We start from the raw sequence: 23,817 nt of genomic DNA, 5'->3' as shown, positions 1-23,817 counted from the left end.
AGAAACTTAGTCTTCAGTTTAGGGAGCCATATTCACACCAGAAAATCAGGGTGGTTTTGTTTTGTGGAGGAAGAAGAGGGGAATGGATATTGGGAGACTATCAACAGTCTCTGATGCAAAAGTAAATGACAGGTTTCTTTCAGACTTTGTCTTATTTAGAGGCAGGTCATTCATTTTGGGAAATACTAAAAGCTGGTTGTTCTTTCCTTTTTTTCCCTTTTTCACCACATACCTCTTTTTGTTGGTAGTCCCAGGAGAGAACAGACTGTGATCAGTTCAGGGGAGCCTGGTCTTTCTACGGTTGTCAGAGCTATCTTGTTTAGCAAGCTTTCTAGTTCCATTGTAATTATTTTTGTGTTTTTTTTAATCATTATGTGTTTCTTTGTTTCCAAAATGGCATACATAATATGTAGCTCAACTGATCACATCATAGGTTGATGAAACTTCATATTGATTTTATAAACTAGGAAGAGGAGGAATACTTCTTATTCTGTGCAGCTGAATTTTGGAGTGTTTTAACTTTTAAAAATTATCCTGACAATAGCACTAATGTATCTTAGAAATGTTTGAAAAAATACATTTATGTATATCTGTATTTATATCTCTCATAACACACACCGCCCCCCCACATACAGACACACACACAGATTTCTTTGAAGATAATTTTGTCATGATCCTAAGGCAAATATCGCTCTTTTGTCATTTATGCTGCCAGCTGCTCAAGGATAGACTTCTGCCCTGTCAAAATATAAAAGAATGAATGCATTTTCTCTCAGATTATAATGTACAAAATAATAGAAATGCAGTAAGTATACAGAGTGATTCAGATTTTGCTTGTTTTGGGAAAAATCATCTTTCCATTCTCTAAATTTCAGTGGATTTCACAAAGTGGAACATCCATTTTGAATAAAAAGCATGAGGTCCCAAATAATTAACCAACTTTTTTCTAGTCAGGTTTTGCCAGAACAAACAGATTTCAGAATATACCAATTTTAGAATTTGTCAGAATATATCAATAGAAAATGGGAAAAACAACTCTTCTCTTTCCTTGCTTCTCTCCTCCCTCCCTGTTTTTTCATATTTATAAGGCATTTCACTAAAGCATATATGTGATTTGAATGTTGATATGACATTTATAGTGTAGATAAAAGTATAATTTATACCAGTATATGATAGGTGCATATTATATATATGATTGGCGATATACATTAAGATTTAACTAGTTGAGTCTGGCATTTGAGTAACAAATATGAATTTTGAAGATTTATTGATAAGCAGAATTAAATACAGTGATGTTGGAAACAGATACATATTATATTCATGCACCTACCTAATTAAACTGCCCTCCCTGCCCCAGCCAAATGTCACCACATACTTTTTAGAAAACTGTGACTTAATTGTATTTAGTTTTTAAAGAACTAACAAAGATTAGGAAGAGGTGACATGTAGGTGACACCTGAAAATGGAAGGAAATCAAGTATGTACTTATGATTGGGAAGAGGGGAGAGATCACGAAGACGTAAAGAAGTTTGTGGTTTTCTCTTACAAACTTAACCTTTGTCATACCCAATACATAGTGAAGTTAATGAATTATGTGGCAGTGTCCAGTTCTATCTCAGGAATATAAACTGGCTCTTTATACTCTGTTGGGGCTACATGAATGAATGAATGAATGAATATATATAGATCTCCTACTAAAAAAGGCGGATTTTTTTAAATTTCAGAGTTAACCTTTGTGACATCATTTTCCAGCTTATATGAATAAAAAATATTGAAGCCAAAAATAGTCAAGGACTTTATAAATGTCATGTAAGTATTTATAAATGTGGCTTTAGAGTTCAGTATAGGTGTTGTCCTTAATTAATTGGTGAAGCCTTTCATTTTTTTCCTTGTACCAGAAGCGTTTCAGTGTTTATATTTCAATCACATTTGTCTGTCCTCTACTGACTGAAAATATTAATAAGCCTTCAGCTCTCCTCTGTCACTAAAAATGAACAATTCCTATGAGTTGAGCTGAGGGGAAAGTGGAACCTTTGCATATATATAATTAATAAATATAATAAAGTCTTTCAGATTTCAGAAACCTCCTCTGCCATAGATAGGGATAACTTTTCAAATAGCCTCATGGACAGTGTACGGGTTGAGGATAATAACTTCTGTTGTCTTGTATGAAGACATGAATTTGGATTTGCTGGGGAAAGAGCAGTTATTAATTTGTCTCAATGGAGTATCCCTTTGGTATAATCTATACCTTCATTTTTCTGAACTACATATATACATATAAATATATATATCTTTATACCCACTTAATAAGTTTTAAGTGTAGATTATAGTATTGCTTACTTTATTCACATTGTTGTATTGGTACAGCAGATTTCTAGAACTTTTTCATCTTGCTGAAAAATGGCTGAAACTCTGTAGCCATTGAACAACAACTCTCCCTTTTCTCCTTCCCCCAGTCCCTGGCAACCACCATTCTCCTTTCTGTTTCTATGAGTTTGATTACTTTAATACCTCGTGTAAGTAGAATTATGTGGTATTTAGCTTTTTGTAATTGGCTCACATTTTCTTTATCCATTCATCAGACAGTGGACGTTTAGGTTGCTTCCACATCTTGCTTATTGTGAATAATGCTGCAATGTACATGGATGTGCAAATATCTCTTTGAGGTCTGTTTTCAGTTCTTTTTGATAAATACCCTAAAGTGGGATTGCAGCACCACATAGTAGTTCTGTTTTTAATATTTTGAGGAGCCTCCATACTGTTTACCATAGTGGCTACACCATTTACAGTCCCACCAATAGTGCACAAATGTTCCAATTTCTCCACATCTTCTCCAACCCTTGTTATTTTTGTCTTTTTGATAGTGGCCATCCTGTTGGGGATGAGGCCATACCTCATTGTGGCTGTGATTTGTATCTCCCTGATGATTAGTGATGTTGATCATCTTTTCATATGCTTATTGGCCACTTGTATATCTTCTTTGGAGAACTGTTTATTCAAGTCCTTTGCCCATTAAAAAAAATTTTTTTTGAGTTGTATGAGTTCTTCTTATATTCTAGATATTAACTCCTTATCTGATATTAGTTTGTAAATATTTTCTCCCATTCCATAGGTTACCTTTTCACTGTTGTTTGCTTCCTTTGCTGTACAGAAGTTTTTAAGTTTGATGTAGTCCCTTTTGTCTGTTTTTGTTTTTGTTACTTGTGCTTTTGGTGTCATATCTAAGAAATCATTGCCCATTCCATTTTCCTGAAGCTTTTCCCCTGTTTTCTTCTAGGAGTATTATAGTTTCAGGTCTTACATGTAGGTCTGTAATCAATTTTGAGTTAATTTTTGTATATGGTATAAGATAAAGGTCCATTCATATTCATTCTCTTTTATTTGGATACCCAGTTTTCCCAGCACCATTTGTTGAAGAAACTATCCTTTTCCCATTGTGTAGCCTTGGCACCCTTGTCAAAGATCATTTGACCATACTCAATATTTTGTAATAACCTATATGGGAAAAGAAACTGAAAAAGAAAAGTTATATATATGTGTGTATATGTGTGTGTGTATGTATATATATATATATAAAAAACTGAATCAGGATATTGAGGATATTGAATCTAGTTCCCTGTGCTATACAGTAGGACCTTGTCATTTATCTATTTTATATACATTAATTTGTATCTGCTAATTGCAAACTCCTAATTTATCCCTCCCCCACCCCATTTCCCCTTTGGTAACCATAAGTTTGTTTTCTATGTCTGTGTGTATGTTTCTGTTTCATAAATATGTTCATTTGTGTCATATTTTAGATTCCACATATAAGTGATATCATATGATAATTCTCTTTCTCTGTCTGGCTTATTTCACTTAGTATGATAATCTCTTGGTCCATCCATGTTGTTGCAGATGGCATTATTTCCTTTTTTATGGCTGAGTAATATTCCAGTGTGTGTATATATACACCACATTTTCTTTATCCATTCCTCTGTCAGTAGACATTTAGGTTGCTTCCATGTCTGGGCTATTGTAAACAGTGCTGCTATGAAGCCTGAGGTGCATGTATCTTTTCGAATTAGAGTTTTCTCTGGATATATGCCCAGGAGTAGGATTGCTGGATCATATGACAACTCTATTTTTAGTTTTTTAAGGAACTGTTCGCCATAGTGACTGCACCAATTTACATTCCCACCAACAGTGTAGGAGAGTTCCCTTTTCTCTACACCCTCTCCAGGATTTATTGTTTGTAGACTTTTTAATGATGGCCATTCTGACTGGTGTGAGGTGGTACCTCATTGTAGTTTTGATTTGCATTTCTCTAATAATTAGCAATGTTGAGCATCTTTTCATGTGCCTATTGGCTGACTGTATGTCTTTTTTGGAGAAATATCTATTTAGGTCTTCTGCCCATGTTTTGACTGGGTTTTTTTGGTTGTTGTTGTTATTGAGTTGTATGAGCTACTTGTATATTTTGGAAATTAATCCCTTGTTGGTTGCATCGTTTGCAAATATTTTCTCCCATTCTGTAGGTTGTCTTTTTGTTTTGTTTATGGTTTCTTTTGCTGTGCCAAAGCTTATAAGTTTGATTAGGTCCCATTTGTTTATTTTTGCTTTTATTTCTATTGCCTTAGGAGACTAACCTAAGAAAACATTGGTGCAATTTATGTCCAAGAATGTTTTGCCTATGTTCTCTTCTAGGAGTTCTATGGTGTCATGTCTTAAATTTAAGTCTTTAAGCCATCTTGAGTTTATTTTTGTATATGGTATGAGGGTGTGTTCTAACTTCATTGATTTACATGTGGCTGTCCAGCTTTCCCACCATCACTTGCTGAAGAGACTGTCTTTTCTCCATTGTCTGTTCTTGCCTTCTTTGTCAAAGATTAATTGACCACAGGTGTGCAGGTTTATTTCTGGGCTCTATATTCTGTTCCATTGATCCATATGTCTGTTTTTGTGCCAATACCATGCTGTTTTGATTACTCTGACTTTGTAATATTATCTGAAGTCTGGGAGGGTTATGCCTCTACCTTTGTTCTTTTTCCTCAGGATTGTTTTGGTAATTCTGGGTCTTTTATGGTTCCATATAAATTTTAGGATTATTTATTCTAGTTCTGTGAAAAATGTCATGGGTAATTTGCTAGGGATCCCATTAAATCTGTAGATTGCTTTGGGTAGTGTGACTATTTTAACAATATTAATTGTTCCAATCCAAGAGCATGGGTTATGTTTCCATTTCTTTGAGTCATTGACCCTTTATCATTATATAATGTCTTTCTTTGTCTCTTGTGACAGCTTTTGACTTAAAGTTTATTTTGTCTGATATAAGTACAGCCACCTCTGCTCTCTTTTGGTTACCATTTGCATAGAATGTCTTTTTTCATCCTTTTATTTTCAACCTATGTTGGTCTTTACATCTAAAGTAACTTCTTGTTGATAGCATATAGTTAAATCTTTTTTTATGCATTTAGTCACTCATTGCCTTTTGATTGGGGGGTTTAACACATTTATATTTTAAGTAATTCCTGATAGGGAAGGACTTACTATTGCCATGTTGTTAATTGTTTTCTGTCTGTCTTATATCTGTTTTTGTTCCTCTTTCCTCCTACCTTTCCTTGTGTTTTGTTGACTTTTTGTTTTTTTTGTACTGACATGCTTTGATTTCTTTTCTTTTGTGTATCTTCTATTGATATTCTCTTTGTGGTTTCAGTGAGGCTTTTGTGAAACATCTTATAACAATCTGTTTTAAGCTGATAAAACCTAACTTCAATTGTATACAAAAATACATATCTTGGCACCTCCACTTATGTTATTGATCTCACAAATTACCTCTTTATAAATTGTGTATTCATTAACATATAACATTATAACTGTTATATGTTATATGTTATATTATACATATGTATAATATACATATACCAGAATTAAAAGTTCTTTATGCACCACTGCAGAGTATTACAGTATTCTGTATTTGTCTATGTAGTTAACATTTACCAGCAAGCTTTATATTTTTATATGTTTGCATGTTGCTGTATAGTGTCCTTTTGTTTTGACTTGCAGTGTTCTTTTAGCATTTCTTATAAAGCAGTTCTAGTGATGATGAACTCTCTTAACTTTTGTTTATCTGGGAAAGTCTTTATTTCTCCTTCATTTTTGAAGGACTATTTTGCCAGATGTAATATTCTTGGTTGGTAGTATTTTTTTCTTTTAGCAATTTGAATATATTGTCCTACTCCTTTCTGGTTTGTAAGGTTCCTGCTGTAAAAGGCACTGATAATATCATTGGAGCTCCCTTGTAAATACATGATGAGTCATTTTGCTCATGCTGCTTTCAAGTTTCTATCTTTGTCTCTGACTTTTGACATTTGATTATAATGTATGGACCTCTTTCAGTTTAATCCTGGTTGGAGTTCTTTGACATTCTTGAATCTGGATGTCCATTTCCTTCCTGTGATTTAGGAAGTTTTCAACCATCGTTTTTTTCAAATAAGCTCTCTGTGCTTTCTTCTCTCTCTTCTCTTTCTGATACTCTTATAATACATATACTGAGCCACTTAATGACGTAGCATAAGTCCCTTAGGAATGTCACTTTTCTTCATTTTTTTTCTTTTTGGTACTCTGTCTCAAAGATTTCAAATGACTTGTCTTGAGGTTTTCTGATTCGTTATTCTGCTTGATCAAGTCTGATGTTGAACCTTTCTAATTATTATATTCTTTAGTACCAAAATTTTTGTTTGGTTCTTTTTAATAGTCTTTGTCTTTTTTTTTTTTTCCTCTTTTTTGATCTTCTTATTTTGTTCATGCATCATTTCCTGATCTCATTTCATTTAATTTTCTGTGTTCTCTTAGATCATTGAGCCTCTTTGAAAGGTATTTTGAATTCTTTGTCAAGTAATTAATAGATCTGTATTTCTTTGGGGTTGGTTTCTGGAGATTTATTTTTGTTGCTTGGGCCATGTTTCCCTGATTCTTCATGTAATTTGTGATTTTCTTTCTGAGTTTTATGCATTTGTAAAATAGCTACTTCTCCCAGACTTTAGACTGGCTTCATGCAGAGGAAGCCCTTCACCAGTCAACCCAGGTAGAAGTTGTGGGGGCCTCTGACACCTTTTGAGGGGAGATGTGACTTCTCTGGGCTTGTGTGTGTGATTTCCCAATTAAAGAGGTTTGTCATTTTCTTTTTCGGGACATTGTAATCTGTTGTGTTGTCTGGTGTCTGTCTTGATACTGCAGATTCTCTGGTGTTACAGGAGCAAGGTGTCCTACTCTTTAATTAATTTATTTTTGGCTGCATTGGGTCTTCGTTTCTGCACGCGGGCTTTCTCTAGTTGCGGTGCACAGGCTTCTCATTGTGGTGGCTTCTCTTGTTGTAGAGCGTGGGCTCTAGGCGCACAGGCTTTGGTAGTTGCAGCACACAGGCTCAGTAGTTGCGGCATGCAGGCCCTAGAGTGCGCAGGCTTCAGTAGTTGTGGCACATGGGCTTAGTTGCTCTGCAGCATGTGGGATCTTCCTGGACCAGGGTTTGAACCTGTGTCCCCTGCATTGGCAAGTGGATTCTTAACCACTGCGCCACTAGGGAAGTCCCGAACCTGTGATTTTAAATCAGTATATATGGTCAGTGGTTCAGAACATGGTTTTGCAGTCAGACAGTCCTGGATTCAAATTCTGGTTCCAGCATATTCTGTATGACTTTGGGCAAATTGCTTGTCTCCCTAAATCTCAGTTTCATTATCTATAAAATGAGATGTAATAGTAATACCTCATATGTATTGGAAGGATTATTTGGGATAATACATGCCTAGTGTACAGCACATAACACTCAAAATTATTAAATAGTATTATTAAAATGAACACACACAGATACATTGTGTATTACTTTTTAAGCTTTTACTTATTAGCCATTAAAAGTCAACAAGTGGCAACCATGGCTATGTTGATGATTCTTTTTTTCCAGCTAACAGGTTGATTATATCTGATGCCTAACATCATTAGAGATAAGAGGGTATTTAAAAACTACTTCAGAAACAAAGTAGCCATTACAAATTTGTGTTATTGCTTTTTTGTAGCCTGAAATCCTGGTCTAGTTGTATTTAAAATCTGATGAGAATAACATCCATCAGTTTAAAGTAAATCTTTATGTTAGAAACTGAGACATCCAAACACAAAAGAATATATGCTGTATGATTCCATTTACATAAAATAGAAATTTATAGTGACAGAATGCAGATAAGGGGTTGAGTAGGACAAGGGAGTAGAGGTATAGGCTGCAAAAGTACATGAAGATACTTTAGGGGGTGTTGAAAATGTTCTGAATCTTGACTGTGATAGTAGCATCTGTCAGAACTCTTTGAGTTGTCCACCTGAAATGGATACAGTTTATTGTATGTAAATTATACACTAATAAATTGATTTCTAAAGTGAGTCATTTTACGATGCATTTAATGTAGGAACTTGCTGATTGTTAATGACCGCTAGGTAATAAACTTAAAGCTGTAACCCAGTTTAGGCCTGCCTCAGCTCATCTACAGTAACATCCTACTTACCTGGAGGTCAGACTGTTGCCAACCTCGGGTCTCCAAAATATGGCCAAGAGGCTGGGAAATGCGTTTGAGTGGCTGAATAGCTGCCACAGGGTCCATATGTTTATAGCAAGGGAATGCTCAGGAATCCCTACTGCAGTCTATTTAATACAGCTTTATATAAACTATTAATAAGTCCTTTTGTCTTTTTTCTAAACTTACTGCAGGTTAAAAGTAGTGAATTAAAAGAGGAACACAGGTGATAACCTGCAAAGAAGATTTTTTAAATATAAAACTAGATTCAAGAACTATGAGCTCAATAATTAGGGGAAGTGAAGATCTGGGTAAGGCAACTCAATACACTACAATAGCCCCTGGGATATTTCTGTATTTAGACACTAAAATTTTAGTAGTACATTCATGATAATGAACCTGAGCCTTCAAGAAAAATATTAAATCATAGTCTGTATATGATACTTAGAATTGTGTAGTTTATACAGAAATGATTAAATAAAAGCATTTTCTTGTTTAAAGGAATTAAATAGTAGGAATATGGAAAATGTATATGATCATGTGGGTTTTGTGTTTGTAACCCCCCCACACACACTTATACACATTTACAGAACTCTATAAGTACTCGCACACATATGTAACTCCATGCTTTTGTAAACTTCTATAGTAGTGTGACTTTATACTGAAGTAATAGACTCATGAAAACAAAATTTTAATAAGCTTTTAGTGGGAGTGGTCACCAACTCTTGAATAAGCGAAGTCTATTTTCATTATACAAATACATTGATTCTTTCTGGACCTACCCTGATTTTAACAAGATTGTAATACTTTTCTTTTTTTTTTTCTTTCACACACACACACTGTATTTTATTTTTACAAGAGATAAATAAACTGACACCAAGCATTGTAAATGGATGACCACAACAAAAGCAACAATGATTGCAATTACCAAACACGAAACACACTCAAACTATGTCATAATATTGATATTCAGTCCAGTAATCCTCCACTGTAACAGCTCCTTTACTTTGCAGTGAAAATTGATTTGTATATTTTTTGCTTCTGAGTCCTTGTGGGATTTTTTTTATTATTATTAAACAGAAAGTCATAAAAATTATAATCATCCTCATCAGTTCACTCAGTCCCATGTAATTAATTTTTTTTTTCATCTTGATCTTTTGTTAGCACTTTTATGAATTCATCAGTTTTCCATTAGAGTTCTGAAAATGCTTATTCATTCAGCTCAGCAGTATAGTCAGTTACCAGAAACCTGTACTTGTCAGTCTTTTCCATGAATTCCTTGAAGATGAAACCCTTTTATAGGAACATTTTTGCGAAAGCATCAGAGTACACCCAGAACTGTCTGTAAATGACAAAAGACTTAAAAATGACGATGGTTAAAGATTTGATGGAAGTTCATAATAATGCAGTTGACAAGGAAATTTAGTTATTTCTGAGATATACATTTTAAAGTAATAACTAGAATTATGACATAACATTATAGCAGAACATGTAAGATTTTTAGAAATTTCATGTAATGTCTGAAACATTTATATTAACATATTTCCATGCAAATAACCCAAAGAAAGTTTAGTATTAGTTGTTTTTTGTTTGTTTGTTTTTTTATACTGCAGGTTCTTATTAGTCATCAATTTTATACACATCAGTGTATACATGTCAATCCCAATCGCCCAATTCAGCACACCACCACCCCCACCCGACTGCGGTTTTCCCCCCTTGGTGTCCATACGTTTGTTCTGTACATCTGTGTCTCAACTTCTGCCCTGCAAACCAGTTCATCTGTACCATTTTTCTAGGTTCCACATACATGCGTTAATATACGATATTTGTTTTTCTCTTTCTGACTTACTTCACTCTGTATGACAGTCTCTAGATCCATCCACGTCTCAACAAATGACTCAATTTTGTTCCTTCTTATGGCTGAGTAGTATTCCATCATATATATGTACCACAACTTCTTTATCCATTTGTCTATCAATGGGCATTTAGGTTTCTTCCATGACCTGGCTATTGTAAATAGTGCTCCAATGAACATTGTGAATTATGGTTTTCTCTGGGTATATGCCCAGTAGTGGGATTGCTGGGTCGTATGGTAGTTATATTTTTAGTTTTTTAGTTTTTTAAGGAACCTCCATACTCTTCTCCATAGTGGTTGTATCAATTTACATTCCCACCAACAGTGCAAGAGGGTTCCCTTTTCTCCACACCCTCTCCAGCATTTGTTGTTTGTAGATTTTCTGATGATGCCCATTCAAACTGGTGTGAGGTGATAGCTCATTGTAGTTTTGATTTGCATTTCTCTAATAATTAGTGACGTTGAGCAGCTTTTCATGTGCTTCGTGGCCATCTGTATGTCTTCTTTGGAGAAATGTCTATTTAGGTCTTCTGCCCATTTTTGGATTGGGTTGTTTGTTTCTTTAATATTGAGCTGCATGAGCTGTTTATGTATTTTGGAGATTAATCCTTTGTCCGTTGATTATGATATGTGTACAATACTTTTCTGTAAGTAAACATATACATTTACTTATTGGCTGGACGTAATACTTAATAGTATTTCTCTAATTTAATGGTAAAATGAAAACAAAGGTAGCAGAAGTTATTATAATTGGTTCACTACATTAGAAAGGTTATTTTTCATTTATTACTTCCAGTTGTCAATATGTTATCCAGAGCATTACAGCTCTTCAAATGATAAACAATATATCATGGTAATTACCACTTTCTAAAAATTACACGCAACAAAACTGTAGTAATCTGCTTATATTTTGGCAATTCTGTGTTGCCCACAAGTATTTTTTAGAATACATTTATTGTTACATTTAGCTGGCCAACTTAGGGAAAAGTATTAATGAAGCCTTTACTAATTCTATTCAACAGTAATGAAGCATTAACAATTTTCAAGATAGAAAATCTGTCTTGGGACAAACTCTGGTAGCTGTAGGCAGAATGGGTGCAGTTTGCATAGATTCAAAAAGGTCAATCAATTTTAAATATAGAGGGAGATCGAAGAATCTCAGATAATTATGGAAGTTTTGGCTGGTTGACAGGGTGGGTGGTGGTTCTATTAAGCGATGTTGGAGCAGGAATGGCTTTCTGAAGGGGGAGAAGAGATGAGAGAGTTGATAAGTTTGGTAGGGGACCTGTTGATTTGGCCGTGCTTAGAGATGCTTGGGGAGAATGGTGTACATGAAATCAGGCTGGGCTAGGAGGCCTTCCAGGGAGACTATAAAGCAGTCCTTACTGATGGAGAAAAAGAACCATTTTACTTTAAACAATGGATTGGGTTTTTAATATTTTTGTTTTGTTTGGGGTTTTCGGATTGTCTTTATTAGCCTGCCTATTGTACTGTTTTAGGAGCTCAGATCTCTTAGTTGTTTCATCTATTATGTGAGGGAGTTGGATTAGACTGGTGTTTCTCTAACTTTAATGCACCTAAAATCACCTCAGGATCTTGTTAAAAATGCAGATTCTGAACCTGAAGTTCTGGAATGGGACCTGGGGGCCTTCCAACAAACATTAACAAAGGATTAGACAGTCACAAAGGTTTCTTCTAATTCCACAGTCTTATCTTTCAGGCTTAAGATTTTTGTAAAGTAGGAGAAGCTGGAACTATTATACTTTACTCTTTCAACGTACATTTCTATTTCATGATTGGCAGGTGTACCAGTAGCTATAGATAAGGCTCAACAAAACACATTATTAATTAATAGCTCTGCCAGGCATTATAGTTCCAGAAAATTAAGTCATCTGTTCTTCTTCCATATATGTTTGACTGGGTCATATGCATTAAATTATCTTAACATGTTCTCATTTTTAAAACCTTTCATTATACTTTTATTGGCTATGAAGATGAACAGTTGACTGAAATATGAGGTGTGTTTCTGTGATGGTGTAAATTTGTATGGTACATACCTTCTTTTCTGGAATGATATTGACATACTTGCTTAAATAAATTATCTTTCCCAATCTTACTCAATCACTAGTCAATATAAAACACGGCATCACTGGCTGTGTTACAGAGGAGAGCAGAAAGCTTTTATTTGTGCATGTTTTTGACTGTGACATCCATTGACTTACCCCTGACATTCTGTATAATGATCATTGGTTAATAAGAGATTACGATAGAAATGAGGGAGTTGGGGGTTGTCAAGAATGAGCAGGTACAGGAAGAAGAGATGAGTAGGAGAGAAATTTTACAAATTTAAAGATGCAAGATACTATCACTATAATTGTATACAGAAGAGATTTTACCAGGGAATAAGCTTCTCCCTGCATTTAAGGGACTTTGGGGGCCTCTTGAACAGGTCATCAAGACTGGCCCTACTTATCAAGTCTTTGCTTGGATTTGGCTTCATTACAACAGTTCTGTTAACTGGTATCCTAAAGACATAAAGGAACTCATCCACCCGTTCATAATTAAGAAAGGTTCACTGGATTTCATGGAAGTGAAATTCTAATACATATAGTTATATGTGTGAGGGATGGTCATTATTAACATAAGTAAAATTCTAGACATTTCTTAAAGGTATCAATATTTTAAAAATGTTAAATTGCTACTACTTAATGCAGTATTGTAAAAACAAAGCAAAACAAAAATAAAATACCCCAAGTTAACATTATCATTCATTGACTTCTAAAGACTTTTTGAAAAGAAGGTATAACTTTATATCAAGAATGTTTTCCTTTTGTCTTTAATTTAAACAACAGCTTGTCTGGATAGACTATCCTCACTGTACTTTTTCTTACCCTCAACACTGTATGGTTATCATACCACTGTTTTTGACATTTATAGTTACTAAAGAGAAATCTAAGAACAGTCTTGCTTGTCCCCCAGTATGAACTGTTTCTTGCCTGGTTATCTGAAAAATTCTGTTTATTCCTCAAATTTAGTAACTTAAACTAGGATACATTTTAATGTTGTTAGTTCTTTAATAAACTTATCCATCAAACAGGGTGCTCTTTCATTATTGAGATTTAGTTCTTCTTTTCTTCATGGAATATTTCCCATTTATATTTCTGAGTAATTTTTCTGTTCCATTTGTTGGCATCTGAACCTCAGGGGCATTTTTTTATGTTCTATTGTCTTAGCCTTTCTGTGTTTGTTTATCTACCCTGTAATTGATTACTCTTTATTTTCCTGTGCATTCAGTATGTTTATTCAAGCCTTACCTCATGCCACCAATTTGTTTTTTCAGTCTTGTTGATCCTATTCCCTACCATTTCTAGTTATTTATTTAGATTTATAGTAACATTATTTTGATACTCAATTTTTTCTCTTAGCTCTATAATCTCCCTTTTCATGTCATTATTTTAAAAACTCAACATTGAACTCTCTTATTAAATTATATTCTTAGATTCCATGTAAAGCACTTATAAAGAATCTGTTTTCTGATTGCTTCTTCTTCCCAGGGTAAGGTCTTTGACTGTCATTTGGATGCTATATTCTTTGCTTTTTTTTTTTTTTTTAAATGGATATTCCTTCACTGAATTTTTTTTTTAATTTTTTAATTTATTATTTATTTATTATTTTTTTTTTGGCTGTGTTGGGTCTTCGTTTCTGTGTGATGCTTCTCACAGTTGCGGCGAGTGGGGGCCCACTCTTCATCGCGGTGCGCGGGCCTCTCACTATCGCGGCCTCTCTTGTTGCGGAGCACAGTCTCCAGACACGCAGGCTCAGTAGTTGTGGCTCACGGGCCCAGTTGCTCCGCGGCATGTGGGATCTTCCCAGACCAGGGCTCGAACCCATATCCCCTGCCTTGGCAGGCAGATTCTCAACCACTGCGCCACCAGGGAAGCCCCTATTTTTTGCTTTTATTCTTTAAACAAATTTATTATAAAATAAAACATACAGAAAAGTATATAAAACTTATATGTACAGTATTAAAATAGATTGCATTTAAATATAAGTGAACTTATATAATCCCTACCACATCAAGGTATAATATTTTAATGGTAGTCCAGAAAGTTCCCATGTTTCCCTTTCTTATTATCTCTACCTTCCTCACTGTAGTTAACCACTGGACTCTCTTCTTTTTCATGCTTTTATTTATAGTCTTACCATCCATATGTACATTCCGATATAATGCAGTTGGATTTTGCCTGCCTTTGGACTTTATATATTTGAACCACACTGTATGTACTCTTGTGACTTGTTCTTTTTTCTTGACATATTTTTAAAATTCATTCATGTTGTTGCATGTATCCATTTTCCTTGCTGTTTAGTATTTTATTGTATTAGTCAGGGTTCTCAAGAGAAACAGAACCAATAGGATGTGTATATATACGGAAAGAGATTCATTACAAGGAATCAGCTCACGTGATTGTGAAGGCTGGCAAGTCTAAATCTGCAGTGTGGGCTTGCAGGCCTGAGACCCAGGAGAGCCAGTGGTGCGAAGTCCAAAGGCAGTCTGCTGGAGAATTCCCTCTTGCTCAGGAAGGCCAGTCATTTTGTTCTATTCAGGTCTTCAACTGACTGAATAAGAGCCACCAAATTATGGAGAGCAGTCCGCTTTACTCAGAGTTCACTGATTTAAATGTTAATCTCATCTGAAAACACCCTTCCAGCTGACATAGAAAATTAACCATCACAGTATGTGTACCACAGTTTTGTTTGTTTGTTTGTTTTACTGGGAATTTGTGTGGTTTCTAGGTTTAGGCATTTTGAACACTGTTCCTGCTGTGTGTGTGTGTGTGTGTGTTTGTGTGTGTGTGTTTCTGTCCTAGTGCACATAATCACTCATATTGTCTGGAATATTATCTAGGAATAGGATTGCTACACCATAGGTATGCATGTATTAAACTTTACTAGAAATTTTAAAACCATTTTGTTAAACAGTATGCCTGGTGTTGGTTATATTAGTGGCTCTGTATCCTTGCCAGTTCTTGGTATTGTCAGACTTGTAAAACTTCATCATTCTAAAGATATAATTTGTATTTACTGGACTACTCTTTGAGCATCTTTTCATGTTTACCCTCTTGGTGTGGACCTATTTTTGTCTATTGTATCTTATAGTCTTCAATTGTGATAAATTTTCTTGAATTACCTTTTAGATTTCTTCCCCTTCTGTTTTCTCTTTTCTCTTTCCAGACCTACTATTATCTAGATGTTGGACTTCCTGGATTGATTCTCTATCTTATTTTTTTTCTCTATTTTTCATCTTTTTGTCTTTTTGCTCTTCTTAAATATTTTCCCAACTTTATCTTTCATTTCTTCTTTAAAATTTTCATTTATGTTATATTTCCTTTTTTACTTATTTTTCTATGTATTCTATATTTATTCCTTTTCTTATAGCATCCTAATGTTTCTTGCTGAATCCTATTCAATAATAGAAATAGGAAACATCCCATTTTTGTTTCTTTGAAGATTGATAATTTAAAAAAATATTGTCATCTCTTTGCATGGTTTGTTTCCTTCAGCTTGCTTTGATTCTGTTTGTTTATCTATCTTTGTCCTTCATGAGAGAGATTTTCCTCAGATGTCAGGTGGTCCTTAGCTGATTGCTCATATTTAAGTTTATTTGGCACTAAGTGGATAGAACTAGACAGATCAATAAGAAAAAGAAGGGCTTGAACAACGTTATACATCAGTTGGACCTAACAGACATATACAGAACACTCACCCAACAGTCCCGGAATACACGTTCTTCTCAAGCACACAGGGAGCATTCACATATCACACGTTGGTCACAAAACAAGTCTTAACATATTTAAGAAAATTGAATCATATCAAATATCTTTACCAATCACAATGAAATAAAATCAGAAGTCAAGAGCAGTAGGAAAACTGGAGACTTCACAGATATATAGAAATTAAACAATACACTCTTAAATAACCAATGGATCAAAGGAGAAATCACAAGGGAAATTAGAAAATTTCTTGAGGCAAGTAAAAACTAAAAAGTTGACTGGTAGTTCTGGGAGCTTGAGAGAAGCCTCCCAATTATAGGGTGATGTCTCTATTCTTAAGTCTTTTCAGTTGAGCTGATAGGATTTCCCAGAGAAGAATCTTCCACTCTTATAAGGAAAGGTGCAAGCCTTCTAACCTGGTGGTGAAGAGAGATGAAGTCTCAATCTTCAGGATTTAAAACTTTCATTTAGTTTTCAGGATGGTATCTCTGCCTTCAACTCTGTCTGGCGTTCCTCAGTTCAAAATCTCCTTGATTTACTATCCAGAGAACAGAGCTCAAGTCTTCCACCAGAGTGGGGAAGGGGTTGCACTGGGGACAGGATTAGGGAGTGTGGGGGGATGTCTAACTGTTTCTTAAAGAGACTTTCTTCAACTCTTCTTCCGTATCAGTTCCACCTTGCAGAGCTGCCTGGTGCCACCTTTGAACGTTTAGTTAGGTACATTGGTTTGCTTCTTTCTTGAAGATGATTTATTTTGCCAAGGGACTAGCATCATGAGTTCGCATATTTTAACATTTTGCCTCATTTTGCCATCCAAAATTATACAACAAGATAGAAAAAAGTAGTATCCTAACAAAATTTTAGATGGAGAAAATATTGTGAAATTATAGCTAAGTTCTCTCTCCCTTAGCCTTTCTTAGTCAATCTAAATTCATTTTATAGTATTTAAGTGAATGCCTCATCATATTCTTGTCTCTGTTTTAACCCTTGTTCCGAGAGTATGTTTATGATTAGAAGAATTAATGAAACATTTTTATTTCACCACTAGATTAGCTTCTTTGACTCTGCTAAACAATACACAAATACATATTTGTGATAAATAAAATTGTTTTCCTGTGTTGGTTTCTGGAAATAGTTCTAACATTTTATTGTTAACTTAGACAAGTGTGTTGTATATGTTTTGTTTTCTGTTTGTTAACAGAAAACATCTGTTAGCTTGGAGCTTTCCTTTGGAGATACTTCCAAATACTTTGGCCTCAAATCAGAACTAATTCTTGGTTTTAGAAAAAGTAAAGTAAGATCCCAAAGGTTATTCTTTGTATATATTTTCATCACTTTGTACCTCTAGATTGAGTTTTTTATGAGCGCGATTTACTTGCTAAAAAATAGAAAGGATGGTATTAAGGGTTTTGTTCACTTTTTAAAGCTAGCTGTTGGAATTATGTATTTTGAAATTCATCTGAATGCAGCAGGGCACAGCATTAAACAGTTTTTCAAAACATGAAAACCAAAACCTGGAATCACTGGAGAAAAAGACATTCTTTTTAGAAAGTTGTAATTATGTACAACAGTAGCAGTTCAGAGCAGATTATCCCAGTCTTTCTATTTGTTAGCTACAGTACCACTTTGGAAAAAATGAATTTTCATCTTGTTGAACTCTATCTAGGTGAGGGTTGGACCTATACAGTTTCAAACATATTCATCAAAAAATGAACAGGTATGTAAAAGAAAGGGCAGAAGCAGGGAATAAATATAAGAAAAAGCGAAAAGAATATTTTCCTATAAAAATGCAGGGAAAATGGTTTAGCATTAACAGTTTTTACAAATCAATACTCTGCCTTCAAGAGTTCAGTAGTTGTCACTAGATCCATTTAATATGTCCTGCTTTCAATACAAGTATATTTACTGACCTTTCTTCCTTGAAATCAGAAACCTGACTCCCAACCCCCTGTGGAAGAACTCTCCCAGCTTCTCTCCTCCCCTCTTTGCACTCTGTTGTATTTCCACTCAGTTAACCACGTAGTATAAACATACTCAGGGGTATCCTGAGTAAAAAAAGTCACAAAGAACTCCTTGTCTTTCATTGACTGTAAAGTCAGCCCAGGCAGAGATGTTCCTATACAACCAGCATTACCAATTATTTATTCAACTGTCTTCAGTGCATATTTATCGAACATCTTTTGTTTTACTTTATTGTTTGGTAATTATTCTGTCATTCTCTGCAGAGGTCTATGCTAACAGAGGAGAAAGGGGACTACTGTTGAACGTACTATATACAGTTGACCCTTGAACAGTATGGTGGTTAGGGGCACCTACCCTCTGCACAGTGGAAAATCCACATATCACTTATAGTTGGCCCTCTGTATCCATGGTTCCAGATCTGCGGATTCAACCAGCCACAGATAGTGTAGTGCTGTAGGATTTACTGTTGAAAAAACCCATGTCTCTAAGTGGACCAGTGCAGTTCAAACCTGTGTTGTTCAAGGGTCAGCTGTACTTAGCTTTAACTTAAATATTCTTATGTAATCCTCACAGCCATGTAATGTTACTACTGTACAGGGTAATGTTATTCCTGTTTTCTAGATGCAGAATCTGAAGAATGATTTTCCCAAAATCACTCAGCTAAGTGGCAGATCCAGGATTTAAACTTAATTTGTCTGATGCTGAAGCCTAAGGTTTTCTGTTAAACACATAGGACCCAGGACTTGCCTGTCCCTGTCCAAACCGTATTTCAAGACTGCAAAGGTCTTTTGTACTGGGACATAAACAGTAGCTCTGAGATCTTATGTAGGCTTAAGTGTAATATTTCAGATCTAGTTAAACAGTGAGTTTCTTGGTTTTCTTAGTGTGAGGGAGATACTGGATTTACTTGGTTTCATGTATCACTGTAGAGAAATGTAACTTTTCTGTATATGAACAAGGTTATACACATTATTATAATCATTTTTTAGAAATCAATCTAAAGATGAACTTTTTAAAATTCAGCAATTTCATCTTGTCTTTGTATTGACTTGTTTTTATGTTTGTTTATTTCCCATTGAGGTTATCAAGGAAACACGAACTTTATTATGAACTACCTAATATTTAAGAGTTCCTGGGTGTCTTGTTAAATGTTTGTTGTATAAATGACAGTCTGTGTGCGATAAGTTTTATAAGGAAGGATTCTTTATTTGCCCTTAGATTTGGCATCTCCTTTTTATGGCTCTTTTTGTAGAATAGACACACTCATTCCCCACCTTGCTCAAAGATTCTCTGTCATGACTTTTCAGATCAAGGAAGGGGAGAAGTCTCTCTGTCAGTCTGTAGGGCGATGCTATTTTTTATGTAGCTTCCAAAATAAAAGAGAGGGATGTTCAGAGTAGGCATACAAAGCTTATAGTTCCTTTAGTAAAAATGATGCAATTTTTCTTAAAAATTCAATCATAATTGTCATAGTTCCAAAATGGAAATTCATTTTCTTGTCCTTTGATATTGTTTTAATCAACCCATATTATGAGTTATTTTAGTTATCTGATCAGCTTCCTTAAGGCTGGAAGCTTGATTGAACTGGAAGTCTAGAGCTTAAGTACAGGCTGAAGAGGAACTGGGGATTGTGCATAGGGTCCCTTAAAGTCACTGAGTTGAGAAAGAGAAACGGACAAACTTATTTAGACTTTTTTACCCAATAACCTAGAGGTAGCCAGGAAACTCTCTCCTTGGATGGCTTAGAAACAGCTCCATTGTCAAGTGCCAAGAAATCTAACCTTAGATTTCCACTCTTCCGATTAACCATCCCAACCCACGTAGGCCAGTTCAGCCATCTTCCCTTCCACCCTCTGCTCCCATACTTCTCAGATTTCAGAAGACAGTTGAGTGACAAATGCCTGCCACCATTACTTAGATAGTCTTTATTTTAAGTGCCATACCCATTGTGAAACTGCTTATTGTAAAATCTTAAGCCCCTGCAGGAGTAAAATGGTCTAAATCCCTTATTGAAATGCCTCTGAATACAACTGAAATATAAAGGAACTTAATGTTAAACAATGTTGTGTTTATTGCTATATGAACCTTATAAAATTTATGAAGTGGCTATGTTTATTTCTCAATAACAGATGATGAAAATTAGTGAAAAGGAAATAGCAGTATATTAAACTGAGAAAAAGTTTATGTTTAACTTTGGTGTAGAAATTTTACCTTCCAACTTTTTAGACCTGCATTATAATGAAAATTTACTTAGGAGAAATATGTCTTTAACATTAGAGGAAAATGAGAATGGAAAAGTGGAATTATATGGATCATTCGCTTGAGTATAAATCAAAATTTAATTGCTTTTAAAGAAGCAAAAGGTAGATCAATTTTATTTTAGAAGAAGGACCAGCATGGATAGAATATTGGGTTCTAGATTAAATAACTACTAAAGTCTAATTTGAACGACAGAAACAGAGATACCTCAGGCCACTATTAAAAATTTTTTTGTTTCCCTTTTTTAGGGCACATTTAAAGTGAAATCTTAAGAAGGTTCTAACTCCTGTCCTCCTGAAATGTAACCTATACCAGAAAAGTATTGTTGCATAAGTTTGCAGTTCTATTTAAACACTTTACTTAAACAGCTATTAATTTAGTATTTTAGTCCATCTCTGTTCTGTGTATTTTTAACAGTGAAATTAAATATATCCTTTCTGATTTGTTTAGTTTTAAATTAGGCTCACTCGGAGCTAGCTTCCAGAGACTGTGACTTGGCCCTTAGTGCCTTTTGGCATCAGCTTTTATTAAAGTCAGTGCATGTTCTTGTCTTTGTCATCTTGGAAGGACACTGATGCTAGTCATGCCAACTTGGATCCATTTCCAAGGTTTGCCACAGGAAGCAAAATACTGAAATTATCATAAAAGTAAATCATTCTTCAGGTTTTTAAAAATGTCACTGAAAGATGACTCGAAAGTGAGAACAGAATTTCTAGAGTTTAATAGTTGATAACTTATATGCCCTATATATATTGCAAGCATATCTTGCCCAAACTCAACAAGCAGACAGAAGAATGACTATGTAAGAGGGAAGAGCAAGTCCTTGACCCATGGCTAGAAATAGCAAAAGTGTGTTTCTGTGCCATCCTGCTCTACTGTATGACTCAGGTTCTGGAATCAGCTCTACTTTAAATGCTTGCTGGCATCACACTCAGGTGAGCCCTAAAGGGAGCTTTCCCATTGAAAGACATGAATGTTGGGGTCTGAAGTACATTGAATACTTTTATTGATCAACTTGGAGAGAACATGCTAATATAGAAATTTCATATATTATGTACTTGACCAGTTGACTATTGAATGTGTTCTAATAGTATATGAGGTTTATTTTCCCCTGTTTTTCCTACAGGCATAATGAAGTGGCTTAAAAAAGGTGAATAAGAACAAGGTTTTCCTTCTAGGGTAGGCATGCTTTTGGCTAGTTATCCCTAGTTGTTGCAGATTCATTCTTTGTGTTCAAAAGTGTAATTTTCCATATTCCAGACGATTCATAGAGATTAGCCACAGTTTATTTAAACAAAGAAGACACACACAAAGCAATAGTTTTAAATATTTTTTCAGAAAGAATTCACTTGCTTACTTTTCTTAAAAACATCTTTCCCATTTCATTGAGGCAGATTTGGAAGTCAAACCAGAAACTTCAGGCTCTACTACGATGGAAAGCACTTTGTTGGGGAGAAGCGCTTTGAGTCCATCCACGATCTGGTGACTGATGGATTGATTACTCTCTATATTGAAACCAAGGCAGCAGAATACATTGCCAAGATGACGATAAACCCAATTTATGAGCACATAGGATACACAACCTTAAACAGAGAGCCAGCATACCAAAAACATATGCCAGTCCCGAAAGAGACACTTGATGAGAAAGATTCTACAGGCCAGGATGGGGTATCAGAGAAAAGGGTAAGCTACCATGAAACCACACTTTGTCTTCTTCTGTTTGGGGTTCTTATAAGAAAACCATTATTGCCAGAAGAAATTGACTTCTCCACAGTGCTTTGGAAAGGATATGCATTTTCCTTCATGTCTAGTTTCTGTGATGCTGAGCTTTGATATATCTAATTCTTGTTCAGTTAAAATATGTCAGGTATATTTTTGTACTCCTGATTATTTCCTATTTTATCAGTTTCACAGTTTTAAAAATTTGTTGGAAAAATGACTCCTAGTAAAGAAGTTCAGGGGTTTTGGTCAGAAGCATAACTTACACTAGCTATATTACATAAAGAATTAAGGGGGTCATATTATCTATCAAACTTACTTTGTTTCCCTTAAAGATAATTTACTTTATGAATAGTTCTATTCTTTAGCAAATTGATAGATAATATGTATTCTCAAATACACATGATTAAATTTCAGTCTATCAATAACTGTTATACTATTTTGAGAATCAGTTAGTCTTGAGTAACAGGAGAATTTATCTCTTTATGGACTTATGAAGTAACTGATCCGGAAGATATACTTTTCTTTAATTATGAAAGACAATTTAAGTTTTTCATTTGTCATATTTTAATTGTAATGTGTTTAAGGTTAACATCAGAAGTTTTAATTCCTTGGCATTAAGATAATTTTACTTTGAAAATTGTCCCGAGCCTCCCTTTCATCCCCCAAGAAAAAGTGAGAATTTTCTCATGTTTTATATTGTGTGGGATTTAGTTGGGATAATTTTATGTATTTTAATTGTCATTGTGTTAGCTAATTCTTATATATTTTTGAGTATCTTAAGTTACCATATTAAAGAAATGTAGTATTATATAGTCATTTGAGCTTGATTCTGTCACCAAATAGATTTGTGCTCAAATTCTATCATTTTACCAGTTGAGTGACTTCATCAAGTTACTTAAATTCTCTGTGCTTTAATGTTCTTATTTGTAAAGTTGTAATAATCAACTTCTGAGGATTGACTGAATGAGATAGTATGTATAAAATAATCAAACAGGGCTTGGCACAAAGTAAGCGCTCAATATGAGTTTGGTGGTAATGTTACTGTGACAGTCATATTACCTCATGGCAGCATCCTAAAATACTTCCCATTATCTTGAAGTATTTAGGTACAGAATGGAAATTTCAAATGTTCATTGTCCATTTCAAATTTTAGTTTCTGGCAGATCTTACTTAGAGTGGCATTTTGTGGCTGCAGAGAAACCAACATTTTAAACTATAGTCTGTAGCAAATAGTTTTTCATACACTTAAATTTGTTAGGAACTACACGTCTTTTTTGGAAGTAACCAGAATTTAGAGTCCTAAATGCATGCTGTATTTAATATTGTTCTTTTCACTCTAGTTCCCATTTTCTCACTTTTGGTTATTTTTCATTCATGGCATTTTTCAGTAATGCTTGTATTTAAATATCTAATACCGATATTGTATGTTATGAAGATGTGCCTTGAATATTCTAAGTTAACATCTGTGAAATATTTTTTTAAATACATACCTGTGAGTCTTTCAAATTTGATCAACCTAATGATAACCTTTGCTAATGTGTTCTGTGTACATTTTTGTACATTAAGGGACTCAAGCTACAGACACTTAGCTATTTAACATTGGGCTAGTCATTTAACCTCACAGGGCCTTAGTTGTCCCTCCTACAAAATGAAAATAAATACTCACAGAGGCAAGAGACTGAGGTAGCTAGTGCCTAGAGGACGCTTT

At 34.6% G+C, this 23,817-nt stretch overlaps 1 protein-coding gene across 5 annotated transcripts in view; it reads left to right on the top strand.

The window, feature by feature from the left end:
* CHN1 (chimerin 1) overlaps positions 1–23,817 on the top strand; it is a 200,256-nt gene that overhangs the window by 91,180 nt on the left and 85,259 nt on the right. For 4 of the 5 annotated variants that reach the window (XM_036858805.1, XM_036858807.1, XM_036858806.1 and 1 more), the window contains one exon: positions 21,782–22,070. The exons of the other annotated variant lie outside the window; for it this stretch is intronic. In XM_036858805.1, coding sequence (XP_036714700.1) covers positions 21,782–22,070 — 289 coding nt within the window. The remainder of the gene's footprint in view (positions 1–21,781; positions 22,071–23,817) is intronic. 5 annotated transcript variants of the gene reach the window in all.

Source organism: Balaenoptera musculus, chromosome 7 (genome assembly GCF_009873245.2).
Source record: "Balaenoptera musculus isolate JJ_BM4_2016_0621 chromosome 7, mBalMus1.pri.v3, whole genome shotgun sequence".
NCBI classification, from domain to species: Eukaryota; Metazoa; Chordata; class Mammalia; order Artiodactyla; family Balaenopteridae; genus Balaenoptera; species Balaenoptera musculus.
The sequence above is the reverse complement of the archived record's forward strand: the minus strand, read 5'-3'. Positions and strand labels throughout refer to the sequence as shown.